The sequence below is a fragment of the Physeter macrocephalus genome, chromosome 9 (genome assembly GCF_002837175.3).
Source record: "Physeter macrocephalus isolate SW-GA chromosome 9, ASM283717v5, whole genome shotgun sequence".
Taxonomy (NCBI): Eukaryota; Metazoa; Chordata; class Mammalia; order Artiodactyla; family Physeteridae; genus Physeter; species Physeter macrocephalus.
In genome coordinates this window covers 97,453,978-97,472,702 of record NC_041222.1, presented here as the reverse complement: position 1 = coordinate 97,472,702, position 18,725 = coordinate 97,453,978, and the positions used below count along the sequence as shown (strand labels likewise).

Sequence of the window (18,725 nt, the reverse complement as noted above, 5' to 3'; positions counted from 1 at the left end):
TCTGTTCCCTGCCTTTTGCCGCTTTGAAAGGCTGCTGCCTTCCTTGGCTCGCGGATCTTCCCAGCAGTGGCATCGTTCCAGCCTCTGCTTCTATCATCACATCTCCTTCTCTGACTCATAAGACCTCTGCTTCCACCTCCCTCTTACAAGGACCCTTGTGACTACACTGGACCCCCATGGATAATCTCAAGATCCTTCACTTAATCCCATCTGCAAAGTCCCTTTTGTCATGTAAGGTCACATAGTCACAGGTTCTGAGGATGTAGACACCTTAGGGGGCATCACTGCCTACCACTGGGACCACCTCAGGTTAGACCACCAACACTCCCATTTTGGTTTTCAGTGATTGTTTCCCACTTAAGTAGAGAAAATCGATTAAATGATCAATTGAAGAAACCTTAACGGCTATTTCCATGACACACTCACCTTGACCTTAGTATGGAGGGTACTAGACAAAGAATCACAGGGGGCGGTAAAATGGAGGGTGTGTCATCCTTTGCATGTCCTCACGCAATAAGAAGTCACCACAACCATCTGAGACCTAAACTAGGAAATTCGCCCTAGGAAGCCGGCCGGGTCCCCGGGTGCCAACTCCGCCCCCTTGTGGTGCCTTCCCAGATATGCCGTGCAGAGCCATCCGCTGGCGGCTCCCAGCAGAGGGGAGGCTGCCCCAGGTGGCCCTTCTGAGTCTCCTGTGTGAAGCACAGCTGGGGCCGGTGAAGGGGGCAAGTGACAGCTGATGGCACCGACTGGCACGAGGACACTCACCTCTGTCCGCGAAGACGACGGCAAGGAGGGCAGGAGGTCGTCCACACTCCCGATGAGCTTCCGCAGCGTCAGGCCCACGTTCTGGGAGAGAAAGGGGCGGGGCGACCGTCAGCTTGGCCTTTTTTGAGAAAGCCACGTCTCCCTGGGGAAGAGCCCTCCTGGGATGGTGCCTGCCTGCCGAGGCTACCTGGGACTAGATTCCCTTTGACCACCTGGCTCTAATGGGGGTCTTCCTGGGAGAGGCACCTACCCGGCAGCCTGGGATGCTCGGCCCCTCCCCCTTCCTTCCAGGGCTGAGCAGCCCGCCTCCCCAGGCCACGGCTCCGCCCTGCCTCTCACCTTCACCACCACCACGTAGCCCTCGGGGGGCAGCTGGCAGAGCTCATTCTTGAGATCCAGCACAGCCCGCACCAGCTCCATGACGTTGAGGTACACCAGGTCGTGGGTCCGGTCCAGGTTGGCTGTGGGCTGGATGGACTGTGTGGGTCGGGGGAAGAGGAGCAGAGGGCCCGAGGGAGGGCGGCGAGTCAGGGGCACACAACCTTTCTTTCCTGGGCAGGCACTGCCCGCTCAGGCGTCAGCCCAACTGCTGAAGACTCTTCTCCGAAATAGTGGCGCCCTGTCCTGGGGGTGCCTCCCTCCCTTCTGCTTCCAGGGCAGTGCTTCTCACATTAGAGTCTGCCTGGGAGTCTTAAAAAAATACTGCTGGCCGGCCTCACACCAGACCAACTGAACCATCCCCTGGGCCTGGGGGCCACGTGGTTTCAAAGCTTGTCAGAGGATTCTGATGGGTAACCAAGGCTGAGAAGCGCTGTTCCAGAGTGAAGCAACCAGCATCGGCCCCAGAGCCACGCGGGTGCCGGGAGCCAAAGCGTGGCTGGAGAAAGGGAGGCGGGCCACACCTCCTGCTCCTCGGGCTGGACCAGTGAGCTTTCCTCCAGGTCAGGGAGGGGGCACGGGAGACAGGGCACTGGTCTTCCCTTTGCTTTTTTATGAATTAGCTGTGTGGCCTTAGACAAGGCCAGCTTCAGCAGAGCCAGCACGTACCTGCGCGCCCAGCCTCGGTGGCTTCTCTGGGGGGCCTGTGAACTCCGCTGCAAGGGGGGAGGGGGGACCGATGAGCGCAGGGTGTTCTCAGCACCCCGACCCCTCCCTTCGTACCTGCTGATAACCCAGCAAAGCCCCTCTCCACTACTACCAGGAGACCCGGGGAAATGAAACCCGAATCCCAGGACGATGGCGGGGGGGGAAAATAACCTCTGGCCTCCCTGGTCCTCTGTAGTCAGGGACAAGCGCTACTGTCCATTTCAAACACAGAAAAAGCCAAAGTCACGCAGAGATGGAGTGATGGCAGGGGGTGTTCCAGCCTCGGGGCTGCTGCACCCTGGGCCCTGACACCCTGACCTTGACAGTCATGAGGGAGAAGCCCACTCTGCAGGCAGCAGGTGTCCGTGGAGCCCCACCCAGGTGCAGCAGTCGCTGTGCAGTAGATTTGTGAGGCTTCCCTCTTTTCTGCTTTGACCATTTGGAGGGTGTCAAGGAAGTGAACTGGTAGAAGCAGCATGCTATTTTCTCCCCACTCTGATGAGCAAAGGCACGCACAAGCCCTGTGTAGCTGCCTGAAGTAGACGTCAAAAGACCTGGGTCCACTCTCCCCTCTGCCACCAGGGAGCTGGGTGACCTGGGGCAGCTTACTGACAGTCCCAGGCCCTTAACTGTCTTCTGTCAAATGGAAGGGTTCGCTCAGAAGGGACCCTGCAGGAGCCAGACTGCCTGGGCTCAAATCGGAGCAGATCTGAGCTCTGCTAATCACTAATCATTAGCTCTGCTAATCACTGTGGGTAAGTCACTTGACCTTCCTGTGCCCGTTTCATGTCCTTTGTAAAATGGGCATCGTAATAAATTGTACCTGCCATATCGCAAGGACTGCTGTGGGATTAAACGAGTTGACATTTTTCAGCGCCTTGGGCCAGTGCTTGTCATTGTCACTGGTCGCTGCCATCGTCACCACCACCATCACCATCGTCATCAGTCCCCTCCCCCTCCCCCCATGCTGATGAAGAGCCTGGCTCACTGACAGCTCCACCCGGCCAGCCTGCAGCAGAGGGTGTACAGGAAAGACCCTGCGGGCTCAGTGGGCCCCGCCCTCTTTCTCTCTTCTGTCCCTGGGGCCTGGGGAGGAGGAGCATCGCCTGGGAGAGACGGCGGAGCTACTTTAGAGCCTCCCGCGGAGTGGGTGGGAGATGGGAAGGATCACCAGCTCCTCCAGACAAATGCGGGCCACCCAGAGAGGCGGGAACAGGCAGCAGAGGCTGCAGATGGAGGGGGTCGGGGGGAGGGTGGGAGGGGGTCGGGGGGAGGGTGGGAGGTGGTGGATATCAACTCCCAAACTGCGCTTCTCTGCACACTCTAAACTCAAACAGGGCAGACGCTTCTTCCAATTGCAAACACACTTCCTTTGCCGCTCTCTGCCCTGGGCAGGGATGGCGGCTGCTCACAAGATGTCAAGAGGAAACTCCCGCCAAGAGGAAGGGCGCTCACACTTACTGTAGCCGACCTCCTTCTCTGGGGTCTGGAAGGAAGGAAAGAGAACAGGTCACCGAAGCGGCCCTGGGACCACCCACGTCCCTCCTTGGCCTGTTCCCCAGCCCCAGGTCTCCATTTAGAGGTTTAGAGATCCTAGCTGCAGGAGGACCTGGGGACCTCCTGACCGGAAGCGACCTGGGGGCCCTGTGGCCAAGGAAGGCGGCGGGCGCTAAGGGTGCAGCTCAAGTGTGAGCTCAGGGAGGGAGCCTGTGGAGATCAGAGTGAAGGGGAAAGACGTGCTCCCGAGGTGAGAGGCAGAAGGGAAGAGATGGGAAGGCCTGGAGCCGGGGTCCCGCTGACGGCCAGGCCCTCCCAGGCCTTCCCCCTCAGGCAGAGACCTCTCCCGGTGACTTACCAACGGGGACTTGTCATTCATGTAAACCATGGGGTCCTGCAGAGGAGGAAACCAAAGCAGAGGACTTAGGATTCTAGAACTAAAGCCCCCAAGGATGCATGGAGAGCGCTCACTCTAGCCAGCTGGGGAGGCGAAAGGGGACACAAAGTGACACGGCGGCCTGGACATCTCTCCCCCGGGAGCACGGCGTCCAGCAGCACCGCAGGGAATGCGCCCCTTCCCACCCCGGGCGCGGCGGCCGCTCACCCGGGATCTCTCCTCCTGCCTCAGCCACTGGTAATCTTCCACCATCCGCTTCTGCTGATGGTCCAGGAGCTGCCGCATCTTGACTCTCTCGGCCTCCCACAGCTGCTGGGCCTCCTCTCGGCTGCTGGGTCGGATGAAGTCCTCCTCCTGGGAGGACAGCGGGGAGACAGGAGAGGACACAGTAAGTCCAGTCCCCACACCCAGGAGGGACAACCCTCCGAACAGCCTTGTGGGAGCCACACGCCTTAGCCTCGCCGGCTGCTTTTTTCTTGTAAAGTTGTCCTTAAATCTGCAGCCATCTAGGCAGACAGTTATTTGTGGGTCCGTCAGCCACAAACACACGCCTGTGTGTCAGTGAAATGCCGAACCCAAGCGCGCACAGTTTAACAGGCATTGTTTTCAAACGATCACATGATCTGTCACTACCATTTTATTTTCAAATAACTGTCCTAATAGTATTTTCTCAGTTGGCGTTTGTCATGGCTGCTGTCACTTAGTACAGTTGGAAATGCAAAGCCAGCCCTCTGGGACGCCTTGGGCCCTTATCGCCACCTAAGACCGCGGTGGCAGGTCTGGAAGCTTCAAGGAGCCAGTGGTGTGTTTTCCCCCAAAGCTGTCCACAGTGGGGTGGAGCCTGAGAGGAGGGGCGACAGCATGCACCCATCCGATCATGCCTCTTTATTAGAGCATACTCTTTACTAAGAAAGTAGCTTGGGTTATTTAACCAAAGGTTAAAACAAATGCATGAGCTAAGAGATAAAGTGAAGAACACAATTTAAAGAAATAAGGATCTATAGATACGCAATAAATGCTTCCTCTCCCTAGCTTTATTAATCTAACCCTGTTTTAACTCATTTGTGGGGCTTTGGATCTATTCATAGTTCTACCTGCTATTTCTTAAACAGAAGGTGCTGCATGTTTTCCTATTAATTCTCTTCCCTCAATCTTCCCCAGGGTTATATAAATATCTGCTCAGTCCCTTTAAACTGGCTTCCTTTTTTTCTGCTGCACAAGATTACTTGGGTCTCCTGGACACAGGAGTGTTATTGGCATTCTTTTGATGGCATAAATCCTGGGGCGGCCTTTGCCAGGGGCATGTGACCTTTTCATGACATTCAGGTGGGCAAGCCACTCAGATCCTTTCCTTTGAACTGGCCAGTTTACATATAAGTCACTTACATAAAATGCTAAAAATTATCCTCAGTCTACTTTAGCAAGGCATAGTCTCTGCCAAGCCTCTAAAAAAGATTATCCCACCAAAGTCTCTCAAACACACTTGAATATAACACACAGTTTGAAAATAGTTACATTGGTATGTTTCTCCTAGGCTTGTTCAGCTACAATTACTGCTCTCAGTTGCTAACGATACTTCTCATCATAAGTTTATTTTCTTGCTGAAATATTCTTTGTTCATTACTCTATTCAATAACTGTTTATTAAGCAGCTACTATGTGGCAGGGATGGAGCTGGGTGCTGGGAGGGCAGTGATGGTTAAATATGCAGTGTCCCTGTTCTCATGGGTCCAAGTAACCAATAGTAGACCGGGGTTTCTCGACCTCAGCACAATTAACATTGGGGCCAGATAATTCACTATCGGGGGGAAGATTTCCTGTACCCTGTAGGATGCTTACAGCAACCCCACCCACTAGACGCCTACAGCACCTCCCCAGTTGTTTAACAAAAATGTCTCCAGATGTCACCAAATGTCCCCTTGGAGTTGAGAGCTACTGAGTTAGATCTTATTTTAGTAAAACAAATTTCAGAACAAAAGAGTATTTCATAATCATAGAATTGATAAAAAATAAATAAGATTTACTTCACAACAGCTGATGCCCCCAGATGAGGGGATTTTAAGGCTGTAAATATCCTCAGTTAAAGGCCAACACCTGCAAACACAATGGCATGTCTACCGTAGGCTAGTGACAAATAGAAACTAAGGGTCAAACATTCGGAAGATAGAGTTAGGAATCTCCAGGTATAAGAAAAATGTACAGACCGAGGAAGACTAGAGTAAATACCAGTAGAAGGAGTTGCCAGACTCAAGAAAACACTATGTAGTTTTGGTAATTGCCGAAAGAAGATTCCTACCACTCAGATGTCTAGTATGCGCCAGGCCTGATCGCCACCTTACCAAATATTTTAACATGCATTGGTAGATGAGTTCCTATGCCTTCCAATGGTCTCATAACACTCAAGGAGCGAATGATTTTTTTTTTTTTTAATTGGACCTCTTCAGGGCTTACTTGTCTGAAGCATACCTCAGGTGTTCTTATCAGGCAATGAATGCTTACATTGCTGGTCATTTTTAAGAGAAACCAGGTCCTTGTGGTGTTTTTAAAAGACTCTGATAAGCTTTGACACCTTTTGTAAATTGGCTACCCCCCATCCTGCCAGTCTTATTTCTACCTCCACACGCACCTTCCTTGTTCTAGAAAAAGCAGCTCCTGCACTCATCCTACGGTTTCCCATCACTCAATCTTGGCTCCAACCGACGCTTCTGCCTCTTTCATCCCCTGCATCCCAGTATTTTCCCCTCCGAATCTTCCCCATCCACTGAGGCCCAGCTGCAGAAAAGAAGCCGGAAAGAGTTGTTTTTCCCTCTGAACTCCCACTGTACTTTCGCTGTACCTCTATGTGCCACTCACAGCTTTCTGGTTTGCATTTCAGGCAAGTATGCACCTGCCCTGTTCCTTCTGGCTGATGGTAAGCTCACTGAAGGCAGTTCTCCCTTCAGAACCTAGGACAGAGCCCAGCAAAGTGTCCCTTAAAAAAGGTGCTGTTTATTGAATTCTATTATTCTTTTAAACCTCAATTGTGAGGTCTTCAAGAGGGAGATTGCTGCCATCCTGACTCTGGTATGGAATCCCACAGATTCTCAGATGAGTTAGGCAATAGAGTTAGTCAGTAGAAAAATTGTTTTTGTGGGAACAGAAATCTCTGATTTTTGTTAAATGCTTTCAAATGCTTTGCAGGGAGCCTGTTATACCTTTTCAGCATTCTGCCTGGAAGAGGCTTTCTCGATGTTTCTGATGTATACCATAAAATGGATTTTATGTTTTTAACTTTTTTTTTGCTTATTTTAAGAAATGCTCATTATGTTCTTTTAGGCAGACTTTCCTTATGGCAAGTACTTCTAAACCCCTGACAGAAAAGGTCTTTTTTTCCTGCCGTACAGTCTGTCTTTACGGAACTGAACAAAGTCCTTATGGTGAATCAGGGATTAGACAAAGGCAGTGCCGTCCCTCAAATGTACAAAATACCTTCTTACTGAAAGGACACATTTTAAAGCCAATCTCACTAAAACTCAATTAATTATGAATAAAGAGTCAAGGGCAGGAGAGTGGAGGAATTGAACACTGCCTAAATGACAGTGCTTAAAATGCTTAAAAATGCAGTTTTATTATCGTTAAGTATATGCTAAGATATAAATTGGTTAAATTAATGTAAAAGAGAAAAATGAGCTAGGTCAGGGGAATATTGATTCCACTAAGATCTCACTGCCTAGAATTCGAAGTTATCTTAATCATTTCAAAGTTTTACTAAATTAAGAATAATGGCACAGGATATCTCCACATACTTTCCTACATTTTGTAAATGTATTGTAATAGAAATGTAGTTTCCCCTCAATTTTTAGAGTCTTATAGAGTGAGCCTGAAATATCACGCATGGTAATGGAGTTAGAGCTAAAATAATAAGGGTTTTAGTCTGTTATGTCACATATCAAGACTCCGTTTAGTAAAATATATCAAGTGTTCATGGCAACTGACCACAGGGACCATTTGTATTGAAGGAGAAGATGGGTGAGGACAAGTTACAAGTGGACAGGCAAAGGTGCTTTTTTTTTTTTTTTTTTTTAACAAGACAATTAGAAGCTAGTCCACAAAATAATCAGGGCCTCATTGGCAGCTGAAAACAAAGAGGTGACTCGGGAGGGTGTGGCTTAGCCCCACACTAGCCCCCAAGCTCCTTGGACAAGTTACAAGTGGACAGGCAAAGGTGCTTTTTTTTTTTTTTTTTTTTTTTTTTTTAACAAGACAATTAGAAGCTAGTCCACAAAATAATCAGGGCCTCATTGGCAGCTGAAAACAAAGAGGTGACTCGGGAGGGTGTGGCTTAGCCCCACACTAGCCCCCAAGCTCCTTCTCGTACAGCAGCAACTTTTACAAAGCAGCAGGAGTGGCAGCCACAAGGAAGCCTTTCCTTTGACCGAGGAGAGATTGAGCAACCACAACAATCAGACAGGAAGGGCAGAGCAGGGCGGAACCTCCAGGATCTTTTACTTTTCTGGCACCATCAGGCTTCATTGCCCTCCTCCCATGAGCTTTCACACTATCGCCAGGGCTGAAGGAAGGGGGGAGATTTTACATCCTTCGCCACAGTACCAGCGTAGGGATGGGGCAGGTCTGGGTCCAGCTGGTGTCCTCAAGAGCAGCACCTGGCTTGGCCCCTTGACTCTGATGTGCTTGCAGAGGAGAGGGAGTCACAGAGCCCCTCAGTGGCCTGACTGGTACAAGGAGGGCACCTCCTGAGCCCGAGGACGTGGGCTTCCCGGTATCCCAGGTACCTCCCTCTAGCAGTCTCTTTGGTCCTGGCTGGGACCCAGCATGCAGAGCCCTCTTACCCGCATGCTGTGGCGCTTGAAGACATTGTGCCGGTGGAGAGGTGGGGTGTGCAGAGAGTTTACGGGAGATGGATACTCCATAGGGCTGGTGAGCGTGGGTGAGCTGGCACACAGACCCTCAGGGACCTATTCAGGAGAAGCAAAGAAGCACCAGGCACAGGGACAAGGCAAGAAGGTGGACAATTAGCTGCTACAAACACGAGCACAAAGAAACGATACAAGAGCTCCATGGGAGAAACAGGACTCGCTCTCCAGGAGCTAACAAAGAACAAGGTGTGGGCGTTTCATTGGCCCCGTTTGGGAGACACGGCGGAGCAACATACACGGCTCTTGGCTAGAAGTCAGCACAGACACGGTGGTCTCTCTTCCATCCAACAGCCCTCCCCGTGACGTGGTGCATACCATGGGTCCTTGTGTGTTACTGACCTACTGAGTACGTCTCCTCCTTCAGGACTCTTCAGAAAGGAGTTATATTCCATCATCATGTTACAAATTTGACAGATATGATTAACCCACAGGTATGTGTATACATAATACACACCTTAAAAAAAAAACCCACTATTTTAAACATCACAAAAGGGTATGTTTAAACATCATAAAGGGTATGTTAATTCTTTTCTGGGTACCCAAGAAGAGCCAATGCAGGCCGTCTCCATTGCCCCAACGGGTGACTACTTCTCCTCTAAGGCACGAGGATGGAATTTCAGGAAGGACCGAGATGAGGAATGGCCCTGAACTTCCCCAGCCCTCTGGTTACATGTTTACCTGGAATTGCAGCTTGGGTGCCAGAAGGTTGGTTTGTGGAGGGGGTCTGTACTTGGGCCGGCTGGGCTGGAGAGAGAACACAGAAATCAGTCAGTCCCCGTCCCTCTCCTTGAGTGAGCACAGCTCACCAAGGGGAATATCAGGTAGGAAACAGGTCGGGCTCGTTCAGAATGAAGAAGATGAGGAACAAAGTTATCATTAAAATCGTATGCGTCCACTAACTGCACATCTGTTACTACTGAGTGACGGGAAGGTACAAAGAGGCCAGCCTCTCTGCCCTCCGGGGGGCTACCGCTAATTGGAGGGGTTACTGATCTCTGTGTGTAGCCTCCATGGATGTGGGAGTGCCTGCCAAATTAGCACTCAAGAGCCACAGACATCCAGAGGTGGGTCATGGAAGGCTCAGGCACCCACAGCAGCTTCACGGAGGGGACGAAAACTGAGCTGGGCCTGACTGAGGGAAGGTGCAGGGCACAGCAGGCAGGGGGACAGTGAAAAGGGCCCTGCATCCATAGGGATTTGTTATGGACTGAGTGTCGCCCCCCCGCCCCCCGCCACTCATATGTTGAAGTCCTAACCCCCAGTGTGAAGGCATTTGGAGGTGGGGCCTTTGGGAGGTAATTAGGGTCAGATGAGGTAACAAGGGTAGGGCCCCTATGATGGGATCAGTGTCCTAATTGTAACAACAACAACAGTAATGATAATAATAGACACCAGAGCTCACTCTCCTCACCGTGTGAGGACATGTGAGAAGGTGGACATCTGCCAGCCAGGAAGAGAGAGTCCTCACCAGACGGGAATCTGCCAGCACCTTGGTCTTGGACTTCCCAGCCTCCACGCTGTCTGTTTTTTAAGCCGCCCAGTCTGTGGTGCTTCGTATGGCACCCCGAGCTGACTGCTACAGGCATGGTCCCTCGCAACGCACCCACCTGACAGCGGGGCAGCGGGGCACTGGCTCCTGTGCCCAGAGATGCCATGGACATCGGAGGCCGGACCTCAGCGGCCCAAGGATGCGCCCCATCGTGTACCCTCAAGGGGAAAAACACGAAAAGGAAAAGCGCTCCAGTCCCTCAAGGGAAACATTTCCAGGGCGAGCCCCTGCTGCAGCCGTCCCACAGGGTGCCTGCTCTCTTGCTGTCTCAGATTCCATCTGCCGACGCGCTGACGGATGGTTGGGTCGAAGGGCCGAGAGGACCACAGGGTGCGATCCTACCTACGCTGTGAGGGGAGTTACGCAGCCAGGCCTGGGAGGGGCCGCCCAGGGGCCCAGCTCTGCTGTGATTCACGGGGCCAGTGAGGCCAGGGCTTGGCTCACCTTGGGTGGGGGTTCCTGGAAGGCCGTGGGCTCCAAGATTTTGGGAGGTCGGTAGCGCGCGTTCCTCTCCTGCTCTATGGCGACGTCCTTCTCCATCTGATAAATGTCACTGCCGGGGAGTCAGGTCAGATAAGGAGAGAGAAATAGGGTCAAAGATGCTACTGGGGGCTCCTCTCCGTGCTCCACCACAGTCCGGATCCCGTTCCCATGTCCTCTGCAGAATGCACCGGGGAGACCCCTGGGAGACAGGCTGCAGTACGGATGCTGCGGCGCCTCCTCACCGAGGCTGAGAGGATCGCGGAATGGGTCCAGGGTGGGCAAAAGTCCTCGGAGAACGAGTCCCAGCCCACCCGGACAGTGCGAGCCTGTCTCCTGCCCACGTCCCCACGCCTCTTGCCCTCCTGTCCCTCCTATTGGCACTGACCACCTGTGTGGATTGCTGATGTCCCCAACAACCTCATGACAGAGGCCCGTGCTCTCCGTCTCCTCTTTTTCATTAAACCTCCCACCCATGCATCCCTGGTGTGTGCTAACGGGAAAGGGTTGTGGATTCCCTCCCAGATTAGCTAAGTGCGTGCTTCTTGCCTTTTTAACCCAATCCAGTGGTTCCCAACCCGGGAATCACAGACCTCAGAGGACTCGACTAATTACAGGGGGTCCACGAACCCACATGTTCACGTGTGCACCAAGCACTGTCTGTAGACAAGTATTACGTGCTGTTGAAATAAATGTCTAAGCCCAAGATGGAGCTGCTCCTGCCCAGGGGGTCACATCAGCAAGCCAAAACGCAGATAACTTTCGTGTCCCTCTAAATGCTCTGCTTGACCAGAAACAAAATACCATCCAGCTGGCCAACCCAAACGCCAAACCAGCTCTGGGCTTTATACGTACTTCCTGTTCTCTACTCATTCTCTGTTTTTCTCTTCCTTGTTCCTTATTCTTGATCTTATAAAAGTGTCCCGACTTCCACCCCATTTTGCACTCTGGCCCTTGGGAACGGAGACTGCCACTTCATGGAGTGTTAAATAAAGTTTGTCTGTATCACTTAAATTGTCTTCTTTAATAATTTTCAACAGTATTACTAAATATATAATATTTGGTATTGCGTTTCCAGGCGTATATGCATTATATTGTGTGCAATAAAAAATTCATTATACGGCTTACTGCATTCTGTCAATCAGTGGCTTCTAAAAGTGTATGTTACATGGAAGAGTTCTCAAAATTCAACATTAAGAGGGTTCTTCCTACCCCCAAAGATTGGAAGCCCTCATGAAATCCTTTCTTAGCTCCAGTGGAGGACCGTCGGGCTGGGGCCTGAGGGAGGTATCCTGGGGTCATCAGGGTCATCTGAGAGGCTCCCCATGTGTCTCAAGCCTCCAGAATGAATGAAGACCCCGTGACCCCAGAGCTTCTGACCCCCTCAAGTTACGTCTTTCAAACACTTTTCTCCCGGAACCCTTTGGCTTCTCAAATCTCCCTTATAAGGGACCAACAGAGGAGTCTAGAATTAATCAGGAGCGCCAATGAGGAGAGAGTCAGGAAGAGAGAGGCCTTCTAAGCTGGAGGTCTTGCAGACTGTGTTGGAGCCCTGCCCGCAAACAAATGCAGTATATTTCCCATTGCCTGGACCCGGGGTTCCCAGCCTCCCCCCTGGGGCTCTTCCCCACAAGGCAGTTTCTGGGGGCTATTTTCCTTCTCCGAAAAAAATGCCCACATGTTGACAACAGTGTTTAAAGTTGCAGTGTTTAACATTAATTAAACTCTAGGTTCCCTAACGCAGGAGCCAGCAAACTAGGCCCACAAGGCCAAATACGGTCCCCTACCTATTTTTGTGTAGCTTTAGACTAAGTACGGTTTTCACATGTTTGAATGCTTCAAAAAAAATTCAAAGAAGAAAAATATTTTAGGACATGTCAAAATTACATGAAATTCCAATTTCAGTGTCCACAAATAACGTGTCACTGAAACCCAGCTACACTCATTCATTTTATGTATCGTCTTCGGCTGCTTCCGAGCTACGGCAGAGTTGAGTCGTTTCAACAGAGACTGTATAGCCTGCAAAACCACAAATATTTATTGTCTGACCTTTTGTAGAAAAAGTTTGCTGACCCTCGCCCTAAAGGATGACAAAAGAAGTCAGACCACCCACGGGGGCACTGGTGGCAGGCGGGCCACCAAGGAAACAGGATTACCCTCTAAAAGGCTCTCCAACAGCAACCTTCACCAGGGATCTCCCAGCACCCGGGGGGAATGGCTCTTGGGCACCTGAGAAGGATCAGACCCTCGGGCCACCGGTGCTTCATTCAGAAGGGAGAGGGGACGCCTGGTCGCTGTTCACAGACAAAAATCACTCCTTTCCCTGCTGTCTGGGGGGAACAATCAGAGGCAGAGGAAGGGCACAGGGGTGCTGCCAGGGAAGCAGGTCCCGTGCCCAGGCTGGGTGCCTGTCACATGCACCCCAAACCTCAGCAAAGAGCACAGACACTGCACTGAAAGTCTGATGCAGCCTGTGGGTTCAAACCTAAAATATATTTTCTGGGCACATACTAGGAGCAACGCCCTGTGCTCGCGGTTAAGAGATGCAGAGATGGTGCGGCTGACCCCACTCTGCGTCTCTGAGTTCACATCTGACAGTGAACTCGGGTTCAGCCTCCTGCCTTTGACACAGCACTGAGCCTCCGTAAGGCCTCCTCCGCTGGGAGGATGGGCTAACTCCGCTTGGACTCGCGGCGCTGTGCTGGCCAGGGGGTGGGATGCGGGGGGGGGGTCCCGGGGCAAGTCCCAGCCCCACCTGCCATGCCTTGGGCACTGAGTCACCAGCTGAGCCTGAATCCCCTCCTCTCTCGGAGGGGACCAGGAGGCCGGCTGCATCTTGTTTAAGGAAGGATGTTGTAAACCTGTAAGCGCTACTGAAGAGGAGACTTGCTCTTCAGGGGCCCTGGGCCTGCACCCCCCTCGGGCCTCCGTGCTCACCTGAGGCTGCACACGAGCTCGGTGAAGCGGGGCCGCTCACTGGGGTCGTAGTCCCAGCAGCGGGTCATGAGGGTGTAGAGAACAGGTGGGCAGAGGTCAGGCTTGGGCAGCCGGTCCCCCTTCTCGAGCACCCCGATGACATCCTTGTTCTCCAGCCAGAAGAAGGGCTGCTTCCCAAAGCTTAGGATTTCCCACATGCACACGGCTGAGGGCGGGAGGAGAGGTCTCAGGGCACCCGCCGAGGGGACTCTCGCCTAGAGAGGCAGCCCACCCTCCCCAGGAACGACCGGGCGGTCCGCACTCAGCGCCTGCCAGGGGCCGCCCTGCATTCCCTCATTCCCCCTATAGCATCCCTGGGACCTTGCTCACTGTGGCGGTCCACCAAGGGACCCATCACCTGCGCCCATAAGCGAACTAATCCCCCCGCCCCCCCGCCCCTTCCACACGGAGCTGTTCGGGTCTGTGGGATGAGGAGGGGACCATCAAAGGCACGTCGTTGGGACCACTAGTGCCTTCTCTTAGGAGTGGGTGGAACCTCCAACAGAAAGCTGGTATATATGTCAGTTGGGACGTATATACCCTACTATGTATAAAATCGGTAACTAATGAGAACCTACTGTACAGCACAGGGAACGCTACTAGGGCTCTGTGGTGACCTAAATGGGAAGGGAAACTAAAAAAGAGGGGATCTATGTATACGTATAACTGATTCACTTTGCTGTACAGCAGAAACTAACACAACGTTGTAAAGCAATTATACTCCAGTAGAAATTAATTTAAAAAAAAAGAAAGAAAGCAAGCAAGCAAGCTGGTGTTCAAAGCCTAGCACCAATGCTTGCTGCCTGTGTGATCACGGGCAAGCCCCTGACTCAGTTTCCTCATCTGGAAAATGGGAAGAAGAATAATGAGATTTTACTGGGCTGGCTTTGGGGACCTGAGAGGGAGAATCTACACGGCTGTGTGCTCTGTAAGCGCTTGGCTGTCCATCCGTCACCTGGTTTTGCTTTCCCCTCACCCTGCACCTCCTTCTCGGAGAAAACCTCAGCTTTGCCTTTGAGGATCCCCTCCAGGGTGGCCCACCTTAGTCCCGGGGCTGGTTGGTGGAGCACATGCTCATCTCAAGAGCCTTTTCTGGGAAGATGAACCCAGGCTGGCCCTTAGCCCATGTCACCCCCGACCCACCACTGGCCTCCCCACTTCTGGGACTTCTCAGTGGCTGCAGCAAAACAGAACCTGGGGGTCCAGACCCCTGCTTCCTGTGCCCCCCCTTAACCTGGTCACAGAGGTGAGAACCGAACACTTTTCCACGCCCTCCAGAAAGTCCACTCACCAAACATCCAGACGTCGCTGGCCGTCGTGAAGCGGCGGAAGTTAATGGACTCGGGGGACATCCATTTGATGGGGAGACGCGTCACAGAAGCTTTGGGTGGACAAAGGGTTTGCAGTAGTTATTAGAGAAGGAGATCCGGATTTATCCAGAAATGCAGCCTTTTCTCCAGAGACTGTTGGCCTGGGTTTACCTAACAGTCACCTTTTGGGGGGATTTTGGCTTCAGCGGCCCCTCCAGGGGACAAAGCCGTAACACCACCTGCGCCTCACCTTTGTAATACTCCTCATCCTCAATGTACCGGGAAAGGCCAAAGTCCCCCAGCTTCACACACTCAGGGGAGGCCACCAGGATGTTCCGGACAGCGATGTCCCTGGAGGGAAGAGGCAAAGACACGGGTGAGTCGGTTCAGAATGCTTCAGGGGGACAGAGAGACAGACAGGCCGATGGACAGAGAAGCAAAGGAGAAGAGAGCTTCAGGGCCCTGGCCTCCGGAGCAGAATCGGGCAGCTTCTGTCGGTCAGTCCTTCCTGGACCCACGAGCCGTCTGGCTGGAGCCCAGCTCAGGCGGGAGCCTCGGCTGGCCCACCGCCCCTGCCACACACATGCCTGTCGTCTCCCTCCATCTCGTTGCTGAGCCCTGTCCCCGTCACCCCTTCTCCCGCGTCTCCACCTCCAAGCCTGTCTCAGTTCCCCAGACTGGCTCCAGTCACCCCCCTGCAGCCTGTGTTGTCCCCTCTGCCGGGGAGGCCGTCACCCTGCTGACTCTTCAGGGAAGAAGCCCAACCACTCTCCTGGTCACAATTAACCTCTTCTTGTCCTGTGATTCCAGCAGCCGCTCACAGCTCACTTGCAGGAAGCACTGGGCTAGCCGGGACCCTCCAAAGACTACACACACCCAAGCCGTGACACAGAGACCCTCAGAACCCCGGTACAGAGGAGGAGACCGGGGCAGAGAGCTGGGGGAACGTGCCCAGCAGCTGGCCGGTGGGGAAAAGCATCAGCCCAGAGCTGAGCTCTCACCACCCCCAGGAGCCCTCGCTGACTCAGTTACCTCATACACCCGGCATCACTTCTAGCCCCAGACTGGCTCTGTCTCTTGCTTCTCCCGGGCAGGCTCCACACCCTACCGTTTTTCTTTATTATTGAAAAGATGACTTCAAAGCACGACAGACAACTTCACACAAAGCTGCAAATCTAGTATCCCACCACCTTTGCCCCATGACTATTCACCCTAGAAGACGCTAGAAGATGAGCTTCACAAGGAAAGGGATTTTTGTCTGTTTTGATTATGACTTCATCCCGGAGCCTAGGACAGTGGCTGGAGGCCCACGGTAGGAGTTCGATAATATTAGTTGCATGAGTGAGTGAATGAAGGAATGAATGTTCATATCCCCTGACAGAGCTTTGTGTAGCGTCACCCATACGGCCACATATCTGAGGTTGACGGGCTCGGATTGAAGAATTCACCCGCTCACCCCAGGGCTCTGAGAGCACCCCGGCTGTCTCCTCCAGGGGATCATGTTCCCCACGGTGGGGACCTCCTTTCAGGGACTGGGGACAAAGCCGGGTGGAGAAGGGGCCAGCTCCACAGCCAGATGGAGGATTGGTCTTGGCAGCCTGGAGGTGCCGGGGACCAGGGCAGTGCCAGCCACTTGGGCTGGCAGGGCCCCAACCCCAAGATCATAGCGGCGCTGCCAGGACCCAGTCTCTCCTGCCTGGCCAGGTGCCACCAAATGGAACTGCTGGAGGACAGCAAGTGAGGAGCAAGCAGGGAGGTGATTTCCTGGACCCCCAAGGAGGTGGCCTAGACAGCACTGAGCTACGGGCAGACACCTCGGACTTCAGATTTCCTCTTAATAGCAATCCTGGGAGGAACATATTGCTGTTCTACTCTTCAGAGGAGGAGATGGGTTCAGAGAAGGTGATCACACTGTCACACAGGCAGGACCAAAGCCAGGCCTTCACCCCTGTTCTGTGCGGCTACAAAGCCCTGCCTGACCCCAGCCTCTCCAGGCTCCCCTCCCAGCCCCACCTGTGGACACAGTTGATGCTCTCCAGGTAGGCCATGGCCTTGCAGACCTGCAGCGAGTACAGGACGAGAGTAAGCACCTTCAGGCAGTTCTTGTTTCGCTCCAGGTAGTGGCCCAGCTGCGGGAAGGGGAAGATGTCCTGAGGGTCCTGCCCGGCCAGGGCATGGAGCTGGGGGGTAGGGGGAGGCTGCCACCCAGGCTGGCAGGACTGTCTAGCAACCTCCTCTCCAAGCGGCCTCTGGGCCCTTTCAGCTGGGAGTTAAGGGCCCCCCGGCTCTGAGCGCATCCCCCATCCCCGGGGGCGCTGCTCCACTGCAGCCCAGCTGTCATCGCAAGGGTCCTCCTCGGCCCCCTCCAGCTCACCTCCCCGTAGGGGTACAGCTCCATGATGATCCAGGTGGGCTCCTCTTCAATTATGCCGATCAGCTTCACAATGTGCGGGTGCTCCAGGTTCCTCATGATCACTGAAAGTGGCGGCGAGAGAGACGGGCCCGAGCCCTTCTAAGGTCCAAGGTGAGAGCCGGGCTCGGCTGGTCCAACCTGGAGACAGCGGCGCAACCCTCCTCCCCCGTGGGAGCCAGTGCCGTCCATGGCCTCCCGGGCCTCGCTCCGGGCCCTCCCTGTCTCCGGGGCTGCACAGTCTCGGGGCCTTTTCCAGCTCCTGGTCTGGGGGCCTCCTCGGGGACGCCTACCTGCCTCACTCACGAACTTCTCCTTGCTGTCCAGAGTGCAGTCTTTCTTGCAGGTCTTTACAGCCACGTTGATTTTCTCCCCTTTCTGCAATAAGAGTGTGTCCAGGGCCCCTCAGTCCCGCCCAGCACTTCCCTCCCCGGCGTTCCCACGGTGGTCTTGCCACAGGGAAACAGGTGATGATGTCTGGGCGTCTGGGTCTCCACAAAGCCTGCTCTTCCTCTGTCTCTTCCCCTCCTCCCCTCCCCACCCCCTTCTTCCTGATCAGGACTGGAAGAACTTTTGAGATCAGATCCCTCGAGCCCTGGGCTGTCTGGATGAAGACATGGAGCCTGAGGGGCCACGTGGTCTGCCCCAAGTCAGCGGGCGTGGTTGGGGCACGTGCAAGGTCATTGTCAGACGTGGCGTCCTGGTCTCTTTCTCTTTATCATTGGTTTTGACATTTTTGCTGCCCCTTTCCTCTGCTCTGGCTTTTCCCCCAGGCCTGGTAGAAGCACAACCACAAAGGCAAACCTCGTCCCGCCCCCTCGGCGGCCTCAGATCGCACCCTTCCTTTTCTCACAATTGCATTACATGGCGCCTCCCACTGTGCTCTCCCACCGAGAGTCAGTCGCCCCCCAGCAGGTGCTGCCTCTCTTTGGATCCCTGCTCTTGCTGCCTTTCTTGGAAATGACTCTTGTTTTCATCACTCCCTGTGTATTTCACAAATACTGCAAAGACCAAGCTGGGGAAGATCCACGCACCACGGCAGCCACCTCCGACTCTAGAGTATTCGAGCTCCTGTCTCATTCTACAGAAGAGCAGAGGAGGAGTGTCAGGGAAGAGGCTGGAACTCACGTGACTCGTGTAGACACCTTCGTAGACCTCCCCAAAAAAGCCTTCCCCAAGAATACGATTCAGGACCACATCTTCCCGGGCAATGCCATACTGTGGGCCTGCACAGGTGGAGAAAGCAAGACAGTCCTGGAGTGCAGAAACCAGCTGGCACCGCTGGGAATCTGAGTATCTGCATCCCTGGACATCTGAGCGTCTGCAGGCTCTAACAC

At 53.5% G+C, this 18,725-nt stretch overlaps 1 protein-coding gene across 7 annotated transcripts in view; it reads right to left on the bottom strand.

The window, feature by feature from the left end:
* Positions 1-18,725, bottom strand: part of PTK2B (protein tyrosine kinase 2 beta) — a 63,486-nt gene that overhangs the window by 1,927 nt on the left and 42,834 nt on the right. For 3 of the 7 annotated variants that reach the window (XM_028494211.1, XM_024130850.3, XM_055087339.1), the window contains 16 exons: positions 18,517-18,614; positions 17,682-17,766; positions 17,353-17,453; positions 16,992-17,107; positions 15,229-15,329; positions 14,960-15,049; positions 13,630-13,834; positions 10,657-10,765; positions 9,342-9,407; positions 8,577-8,702; positions 3,956-4,102; positions 3,710-3,745; positions 3,316-3,340; positions 1,816-1,862; positions 1,108-1,245; positions 769-849 (listed from right to left, as the gene is read on the bottom strand). In XM_028494211.1, the coding sequence (XP_028350012.1) occupies positions 769-849; positions 1,108-1,245; positions 1,816-1,862; positions 3,316-3,340; positions 3,710-3,745; positions 3,956-4,102; positions 8,577-8,702; positions 9,342-9,407; positions 10,657-10,765; positions 13,630-13,834; positions 14,960-15,049; positions 15,229-15,329; positions 16,992-17,107; positions 17,353-17,453; positions 17,682-17,766; positions 18,517-18,614 (1,571 nt within the window). The other 4 variants (XR_008618283.1, XR_008618284.1, XM_028494210.2 and 1 more) reach the window with 4 other exon arrangements.